Genomic DNA, 9484 nt, shown 5'->3' with positions numbered 1-9484 from the left:
CCCCCCTTAATACAAACCTCAAGTACCTATTTTAATGAAACCTTCAGATGAATATCAAAGAGCTATTTACTCGTATCTAATATTTTAATTAGATTATATTCTCAATTTAACCCATTAAACCCCCTTTGATGATCTCCATGTTTAGTGTTTAGCCCCAGATGCTGGAGGTAATGAATATTGGACCTTTGATTTAATGAGAACTTCTGCCTTTCCAGCCTGACTCCCTTTGTATCCCCCTTTTTTATTTTCTGAGCTATAGAATTCAGTTAATTGAAGAAGTCTCTTACCACCACACATTAAGGAACCTAAATTAGCATCCCTTTTCTGATTAGAAAATGCAAGCAGACATTTTCTCTTTGATCTGAGGATTGAGTTGAAGTAGGCAACAGCCCCCTGAAAATGAGCTGATGGCCTTATTATTTGGCTGCCATGCAGATGCGTCCATGTGGTGCAAAATGCTTAATGTCTTAATTGATCACCTTCCTCCCTATCTGTCATCCCACTACCTTTTAGAGCTCCCGTAAATTAGGGTGATCTTTGTGGGTGGGTGGTATGGTTTTTGTTTTTTAAATAAAACAATGAACTCTTAGGAAACATTTAAATACTAAACCCATGCTAAACTGCAAGCCATGTATATTTATATGATGCTGTGTTGGGGGGGCGGATTTTTTTTTTTTTAAATCATCTCACAACCCATTTGGAAAGGACTGTATTTTTTCCCCCAGGAAAGGACATTATTTGCAGCATATGTGCAAAGAAAATCTTTTGATCTACCTCAATACTAATGCAAATTCTTCCTGCACCTAACAGATATGGTGGCACAAAAAGGGACCATACACGTAAATGATGAGCATCCATCTGCTTAAAAGCAAAGGCCAAAACTTAATGTCTTTCAAATTAGGAAGGCGAGGAATTTAAATAAGAAATAGGCCTTGAATTTTGCATTAAGTATTCAGGGAGAGATTTAGTTGGAGTAGAACCTGTCTGCCGTAGTCTCATGGCTGCAGCACAGCTATTCACAGAGCGCAGCGTTGCTCGCCGTGAGCACAGGCTGCCTGTACAGGGGCAGAAACGTGTTTGCATACATCATACAACGGAAATTCTCAGCATTTACTTGGCAGCCCCCTGCTACTTGCCACCATTCCTTAAAATTTTAGATTGGGGGAAGTACAGAGGCAGAGGCAAATAATGTTTTCAAGGCAGGGAGGCATGCAGGTGTGGCTCGTCTGGTGCTGATAGGCAACAGCATTTGAAGCTTTCGTATCTCCTACACCAAATCAGAGACACTTGGTACCACCAAATTGCACATCACCAGTCACCCTGCTGAAAAAAAAAAAGAAAAAAAAAAAAAAAAAAGGTCTCTGATCTGTCTGATGTGTTGGGTCTTTTCTCTTGGGGCACATCACGCCATGGTGGAGGTTACAATAAAAGGTGATTCCTAATTCTATCATTCCCCTCCCTGAATGCTCTGCCTGAGCACAAATCACTCCCTTCAAGGCCCAGTTCCCTCCGTGACCCCACCAGCAGCATTGCAGCAAAGGGGGAAAGAGAGGAGTGCAGCTCTTACAACTCCCGTTGTAACAGGAGCATGGACAACACAGCACCCTGCCTGGGGTGGGGAGGGAAGGGGCAGAGGTTCAGGAGTGAGAAACCTGTGAGATCAAACCTGTGAGATCTCCTGCACGAGACAGAGCAGGCATGTGAAGGAAGGACTGATTCTGGCGACTGCTTCCACAGCATGAGAAACGACCCTGGATGCACAAAACCACGGCGACAGGTAAATGCAGTGAATCTCCACCAGTGACAGCTGGCAAGGGTGAGTTAAAGCAGCCTGCCTTACACAACAGCCTGCTTTGAACAGAAGCGATGCTGAGCCAAAAACCTGGATAGAGCAGATGCTAAAGAAGCATCCAGCAGCTCAGCAAGAGCTTTGCATAATCGTGAGCGCAGAGCGGGCAGCTGCAGGTAATGCCACAGTGCTGGCTTTCTGTGTGTCACTAGGAGCACTTAAGGGTTTGTTCCAGCAGTCACAGCAAAGCCAACACGATGCACAGCGGTGGAGAACATGGAGCCTTCAGGAAAGCAAGGTGAGAGGGCTCAGCAATAGCTGAACCAAGAGCAGCGCAGCGTTTGGGCAGCTTACCTTTGCTCCTGGCACTTCAGAAACCTGTCACAGAGCGACCTCTTTACCATGAGTTAAAGCCAACTTCTTTCTTGAAAGACTGTGCACTGCCAGGTTGAAGAGGCACTGCAGTCCGCTGTGGGGTCACCCTTTCTTCTCCTAACCATACCCTCTGCATCCACCTGCCTTTATCACCAAGTGCACCCCATGGCACTGCTAGCAACTGAGCTGCAAGTGTTCCGTCTAAGCTTATTATGGTATAGAAACAAGATAAATCTAAGACAGAAATAAGCCACTTCTCAAGCTGAGTAAGACCATCCAAGTGGGAGTTTGCAGTTAATTAGGGTGAGGCTGTTTGTTACTGTGACGAGAGGAAGAACAAAGTCATCAGTTTGGGAGGCTGCAGCCACCCGTCCTCTGCTCCTCCTCGTGGCCCACCTGCAGAAACTTCCCTCCTGCTAGCCGATGGAAAGAAATCACTGCATCCATTAGCCAGCAGAGAAGCAACGAGAGGAAGATGTAAAAAGAATTTTACACAGCTCACACAGTGCCTGGATCACTTGCTAGGCATGGCCACGGGTTTTTTACACCCACACCAAGTGACAATCAGCAGTACGGTCAGGGGTGATACCACACAATTGTTTCATAGCAAGACTTTGCAAATGATTTGCTATACAGTTGCTCCTACAGCTTACAAGGAAGGAAAAGAAAAAAAATAACAGGGTTGGAACAGCTTTCCAGTCCCCAAAAAAGTTAAAACGTTAAGAACAACATGGGGGAAAATGCTCAAGATAAAAACAGAAATCAAAAGTTCATGGGAAGATTTAATAGAGCAATCTATGCTTTATTTAATGAAAACAGCCACAAACATTAACCACTTAAGTGTAAATTAAATTAACAGGAAACAATTTCATTTCAAAAAGCACACAGAAGAATCCTTAATCAAAATATCAAAATCAAGGCTTCGGTGGGTATCTTGAAAAATAGGAAATCCACCAAGATCATTTTTTTCCTGCAAGGCTTTTCCACACAGCAATTCCCGAGCAAAGATGTAATAGTTATAAAATAATAATAATAAATCCAGCTGCAAACAATCTCTCTCCCACTCCTCAAGCTTCCTGGGGAGAGCAGCAAAGGCAGAGCAGGAAAAAGTCAGCAGCTCTCACTGAATAAGGCAGGACCAGGGAACAAAAGCTCATTTCGTGTATTCTAAGAGCAAATCTCGGGAATAAACAAACAAAATACTTCCCCTTCCCTGCCTTTTTCCCAGGACCACCTCTACTCTCCGAACACACGATAACCTCTCCCCAAAAGCTTCACCAAACGGTTCAGAGGCTGCAGCCTCCTGTCGCAGGGGTTGCATCCCAGCCTGGAAGGAGCTGGCTCCTAAGGACGGGGCTGTTTGGGGTGGTGATGATTTCCTTCCTCTGCACCCAGATTTCTGGGCTGAGCAGCCTGTTCCCAAAACTTTCTCCCGTTATCCGCAAGGAGCTCATCACTGCAGCGCCCAGGCTGGGACAGGGGCTTCTCTGGGGTCGGGTTGTTGTGTGTGTATTTGTTACAAGCAACGAGCGGCTTTGGTTTTAAACACATTTGTAGTTTTAAATGTTAGCCTAGGGTGGGGAAGACAGGGGGGCGTTTGGGGATTAATACATTTTCTTTTTATCAGCATCAACGCATCGGGAAGCGAGTTCCCGTCGCTGTAGGGCAGAGGCAGCAGAGACTCGAGCAGCGCCGGGGTCGTATCCTGACCCCTCCTCATACACCGGGCACAGCCCGGGGGGGGCACAGCCCGAGGGGGGCACAGCCCGAGGGGACAGGGGCTGCGAGGCACCCGAGTGCCAGGAGGGTTTGTAAGGACACAGCCCCCAGCGGGCAAAATCACCTCGGCTCTGCCATCGTGATGGCAACAAGCACTGGTTTTGGGGTTCAGCTCGGCGCAGTGGGATCACCCTCACCCACACAGAACCTTTTGTCCCCTGGACCTGGCTGGGGGGGCACAGCCCGGCAGCGCCCGGGGTGCCACCCAGCTCACTCCACATCCCCCGGGTGCCTTGCAAAAGCGCGGTGTAAACGCACAAAGGACGAAGTCAGCGTGTGTGTGCCCCGAAACTTCAGTCCCTGTGCTTAACCTCCGCCTGCCTTTTTTCTTTGTGTTCTTCCCACATCGGAGGATTTTACATGCTCTTAATATGGCCATTAATGTCTTCATCAGTAACAGAGTGAATATTTCACAAATAAAAGGAACTGCACATGTACAGAAGCAGGATTTGTAGGCTCCCCTTTTACTCAGGTGCAATTTTTTAAATGATCCTGTACTCCAGTCCTCCTAACATCCTTCCCCACTGACCTGAAGGCATTCCTCTTGTTTTTTTTCCGAACACTTTGCTGCCCAACCCCGTAACCAGAGGCAAATCCACCCGAATAATGGATGCGAGCTGCAGGAAGGCCAGCACCGCACCGCGGCACCCAAAGGTGGCCAGGAGAGAGCCGTCACATAGATGTCACCGCAGGGCTCCTCTTTTAGTTCACTTCGAATAACTCCTAATTAAACACCCGCTCCAGGTGAGGTTGGCAACCAGCACAGAGCACAACGAATAAAACACCTGGCATTTGGGGAGGTTTAGGGTTTTTTTTTAGCGCTGTGCCGGATGGCGAGGTTTTCCAGTCCTTCCCCATCACCTCCCTGCCTGCGGCCGGGGCAGGCGAGAGCCGAGATGCGGAGAGGTTTTTTTTGTTTGTTTGTTTTTAATGAAATTGTCTGTCCTGCAGGTACTTATAAATATAAATAAATGTAAAAGACAGCAAGCTATTTCCTGCATAGATGTTTGGGTGTTGTTTTCCCCTCCCGCAACATCTTATCTTTATTATTTTACGTGTAAAAAGCATGAAGGGAAACCCGTGGAAAGGAAGGAAACGTACACGTTTCAGTCGTCTGTATTTTATATATTAAACAGGGACGCATTTTCCCTCACAAAACCGCATGTCCCGTGATCCAAAATACCCTGAAAGGTGCTAGCGACACCGGCCAACCAAGTCTAATTCCCATTTAAAAAGAAAGAAAAAAAATAAATAAAAATAAAGGAAAGAAAGAAAAAGAGAGAAAAAAAAAATAAAAAGAAGAGAAAAAAATAATAATAACTTAATGAGAGCCCGACGGAGCGCACCCGAGTTTGTACCGAGGGAAGCCCCAGGGGGAGCGGGGCGCTTTCGCCGGCCGGCAGCTCACCCCAAGGGAGGAAAAAATTAAGAAATCCGTGAATTACCTGGAAATTAAAACCATTCCCCTGGCAGAAAGGTAAAGGCAAAGCGAGCACGGGCGGTGACTGCGGTGCGGAGCCCGGGGAGGCGGTGGGGCAGGTGCAGGCGGGGAAAGGAGCAGAACCTAGAGCCAGGTCCGGGGCTCTAGGAGGGGAAAAAAAGATCCTACAGGTGGTTCACACCTGGGAGCCATGAAGAAATCACTCTGCCGGTGCCTCTTCCGAGCTGCAGGATATTTCTTGCTAGCTGGGAGCAGCCCTGGTGGGTCCGAGCTATTTCTGCTGCTCCCCTCTTCCCGGCTCGGAAGGAAAGCAAGGGTAACTTTTGGCTTACCTGGATCTCGGCAGGGCGTTTCTACAATTCTTTTGGCCAGCAAAACGCCTTCCCTGGAAGCTCTGCCCGGGCCCAAACCCGACCCACAGCGCTCCGGAGGGAGGCGGCAGGGTCCTATGGGGCTGGGGGCGGCACCCCCGGCCGCCGCTCCCGGTACCCTCGTTTTTTCCTTGGAAAACCGAGGAAAAGTCAGGGAACGGGGAAAAGTCCGGTATTTCCAAGGGAAAGGAAAAATTAAATGGAAAGTCGCTTTTTAATTTTTTTTTTCTCCCCGCTAGGCTGAGGTTTGGGGCGGCGCTGGGGGTAGGTGGAGGCTCCGCAGAGCCCCCCGCTGCCTTCACCCCTGCGGGCAGGGGTCGTGCTGTGTGTCCCCCCCTCCCCAAATCACCTCTTCCATCCAGGAACACCCTCCCTCCATCCCCCTGGGCTCCGGCACTACTGGAGGCTGGGGGGTGAAGGGCGATTTGTGGGGTCGGGGCTGGGCGAAGCCGGCCCTAGAGGCGGTGGGGGGCGGCCAGGAGGTCCCCCTCCTCCAGGATGTCCACCTCGTCCTCGGGGTCCTGCAGCAGGAAGGGGCCGGGGGGGCCCTTGCGGGGCTCAGCGCCGGCCCCCTCGGGCAGCTCGGGCTCGGGGGAGCTCTGCCCCCGGCTCTCCTCGCCCCCAGCCCCTTTGGGGTCGTCTTGGGTTTTCCGCAGCTGCTTTTTGTGCTTCATCCGCCGGTTCTGGAACCAGGTTTTCACCTGGGGGAGGAGAGCGCGAGGAGGATTTAAAAATAAAAATAAACAAAAATTAAAAATAAGCGTGGAAAAGAGAGAATAAAATTAAAAACGAAACGGGGAGGCTGCAGGGGGGAAGGGAGAGGTGCCAGCCTTGCCGGAGGCTGCTGCCTCCCCGTACCTGGGTCTCGGAGAGGCTGAGAGCCGTGGCCAGCTCCACTCGCTCGGGCGTGGAGAGGTAGCGCTGGATCTCGAAGCGCTTCTCCAGGCCGGAGAGCTGCGAGTCGGAGAAGACGGTGCGGGCTTTGCGGCGGCGGCAGTGCTTCCCGGGCAGCTCGGGGGCGGCGTGGGGCTGGAACAGGGCCGGCACCGGCACTCCTGGGGGGACACGCGGCGGACACCCGGGCTGCGGCCGGCCAGCCCGAGCCATCCCCGGAGGGCAGCGGAGGCTGGGGGGCGGCTTTCCCCGAGCCTCGTCCCCACCCGGCTATCGACATTTCGTTTTCTGAGGTCGTTTCACTGCTTTTTATTTATTTTTTATTAATTTTATTTTTGTTGTTATTGTTGTTTCTCTTTTTATTTTTGCTCTGCCTAGCCGAGCGCATCGCTCCTGCTCAGCCCGCAGCCTCCCCGGCGCAGAGAGCGGGGCAGGAGGACGGGAGCCCTCCGTGAGATTAAACCCAAACGAAAAGCACCCAGGGCAAGGAGGGGGAGCCCTGAAAAAGGCCGGGATGGGGGCGGGCAGGGGCAGAGCGCTGCTCCGCGGCCACTCCGCTGCGCGCCTCCGGCTGCCCGGCCAAAAAACTTCGCCGGGGTCTCTCCAATCCCAACGGGGAACCTGCTTCGGGAAGGGGCTGCCCCCAGTCTCTCCCAGCATATCCCAGTATATCCCAGCATCTCCCAGCCCCGAAACGGCCCCAGCGGTGCTGTCGGAGGTGGAAAAGCGAAGCCCGGTCTCCATCCGGAGTGGGCGATGCGAGGGAAAAAAAAATAAAACTATAGAAATAATTGAAAAACTAAAAAACGAACAGGCAGGAGATCCTGGAGTCGCCGAGCTCCGGATCTCGGCTAACCGAGGGAACGAAAAGCGGCAGCGCCGGGGGCTCCTCTCCCCGCTAACGAAGCCTGGGGCTTCCCGAAATTGTCGGGCAGCGGGATGGGGACGGATCCGGAGCCCTGTGCCTCTTGTCCCCGCTGCTCCCGGGGCCGGGAGCTCCGTTCCCACCCGGCTCGACGGCAGAGCTCGGTGGGTGCCCCCTGCCCAGCGCCGCACTTACCCGAGGCGGTGAGGAAATAGGGGTGGTGGTGGTGATGCTCCGGCTTGTGCAGGGCAGGGTGCGGGTGAGGCGCCAGCAGGGTCGGGGTGGGCATCAGGGGGTACCCATAGTCCAAGAGGGGGACGCGGGAGGCCAAGGAGCCGGGGAAGTGCTCGGGGGGCACCTCCCGCAAGGGTTTGGGCTTGTGCAGCAGGATGTCCTCGATGAAGAAGGAGGTGGGCCGGGGCGCGGAGACGGGGTGCACGGGCGAGGTGAAGTTGAGGTTCATCGCCGCCGTCCCCTCGCTGGGCAGCGGGGAAGGGACGGAGCCGGGCTGCGCGCTGGCTGCCGCAGGGGAGAGGGCGGCCGGCTTGCGCGTCCCGGGACAAAGCAAAAGAAGCAAAACTAAGGGCGACGACAAACACACAAAGAAACAAACAAATAATAATAAAAAAAAAGAAAAAAGACCAGAAAAGGCCAAAAAAAAAAAAAAAAAAGATAAGAAATAATTCCCCCAGGCGGGAAGCGGCCGGGAAGCGCCGGGGGAGGCGAGGCGGCTGGCTTTGCGCTGCGCGGGGCGCTGCGCGCCTTTGAGGCGCAGGGCAGGGGCTCTCGGGCGGAGCAATGGTGGGAGGGGGCGGCCCCCCGGCCCCCCCCGGCCCTCCCCAGCCTCCGCGGAGGGGGCGCGGAACCACCGCGGGGCCGCGCATCCAGCCCCGTGCAGCGCGGCCGCCCCCAGCCCCTGCCCCAACGCCGGGCTTTGGGGAGTTTTCAGCCCCCGGGGGGCCTTTGGGGGTCGTTTCCCTTTACGTTTTTTATTTCCATTTGTTATTTTTTTTTAATGTAGAATATTTTGGGGGGTGTTGCGCTTTCCCGAGCTGTCCCACACTCCGCTCCCAACTTAGCCCCACGCACACACCTTGTGCCTTCCTGCCCGGGTTGTGTCCCAGCGGGTTTTGTTCCCATCCTTTCCCCGTTCTGTGTTGTGCTAACACTTTTCTTTTCTTTTTCTTTTTTCTTTTTTTTTTTTTGGTCTTTCCTCTGTTTGTCTTTTTTCCCCCCTAATCTGTAACATTCATTTCCCTGGAGTCAATTTGCTAAAATGAGGGTGATATACCACATCATAGCCGAGATAATTTCGCTTCGCATCTCAGAAAATTGCTCTAATTATTGATGTTAAACTCAGGGAAATTAAAAGAAGGCACTTCTCCTTCATCTCCTGATTTTAAGCTCTAATTTGTTGAAATCGAGTTGTCATCACAATTCCAATCACTACCGTTAATAGTAAAAGTGTTCTAATAGAGCCAGAATTCGCGCAACCCATGCTATTAGATAATTAAGAAAGATGTTAGAAAGGCAAGTGCTAATCCTTGGGCACACGGACAGCATTTCCATCTGATCCAGCAGGTAGAACAAATTAATTACCAGAATCAATTAGTCCTAAAAGTACAGTTCTCCAGGAAGTGTAAGCCGCGTCTTCCATATGGATGAGCTGGTAAATGGTAAATAGATGAGAGAAAAAAAAAAAAAAAAACTTTAAAAGAATAGAAATGGCAATCGTCCTGTTTTAATGAAGCTGCAACTCGGAGCGCCCGACTTTTTCCGGCGGTGCCGGCTCCTCTCCGCGGCTGCCGGGCAGAACTGCGCGGTGCGCCGAGCGCCCGCCGGGCGCGGCCCCGATGCGCGCAGGATGCGCGCAAGATGCGCGCAAGGGGGGGCGGCAGCCCCCAGCTTCGGCAAACGGGGGAGAGGGGAAAAAGGACTTAGACTTCCTTCTATAAATGATGAAGGAATTC

General features: G+C 52.1%; 1 protein-coding gene across 3 annotated transcripts in view; it reads right to left on the bottom strand.

The window, feature by feature from the left end:
* The window catches only part of BSX (brain specific homeobox), a 105914-nt gene extending 97591 nt beyond the window's left edge, over positions 1-8323 (bottom strand). For all 3 annotated transcript variants that reach the window (XM_068659070.1, XM_068659068.1, XM_068659069.1), the window contains exons 1-3: positions 7710-8323; positions 6614-6810; positions 5389-6456 (exon numbers count right to left, since the gene is read on the bottom strand). In XM_068659070.1, coding sequence (XP_068515171.1) covers positions 6211-6456; positions 6614-6810; positions 7710-7977 — 711 coding nt within the window. In that variant the 5' untranslated portion in view covers positions 7978-8323 and the 3' untranslated portion in view covers positions 5389-6210. The remainder of the gene's footprint in view (positions 1-5388; positions 6457-6613; positions 6811-7709) is intronic.
* Positions 8324-9484: the final 1161 nt, after the last annotated feature.

This window comes from Anas acuta, chromosome 23 (assembly GCF_963932015.1).
Source record: "Anas acuta chromosome 23, bAnaAcu1.1, whole genome shotgun sequence".
Classification (NCBI taxonomy): Eukaryota; Metazoa; Chordata; class Aves; order Anseriformes; family Anatidae; genus Anas; species Anas acuta.
This window is presented reverse-complemented; position numbering and strand designations above follow the sequence as displayed.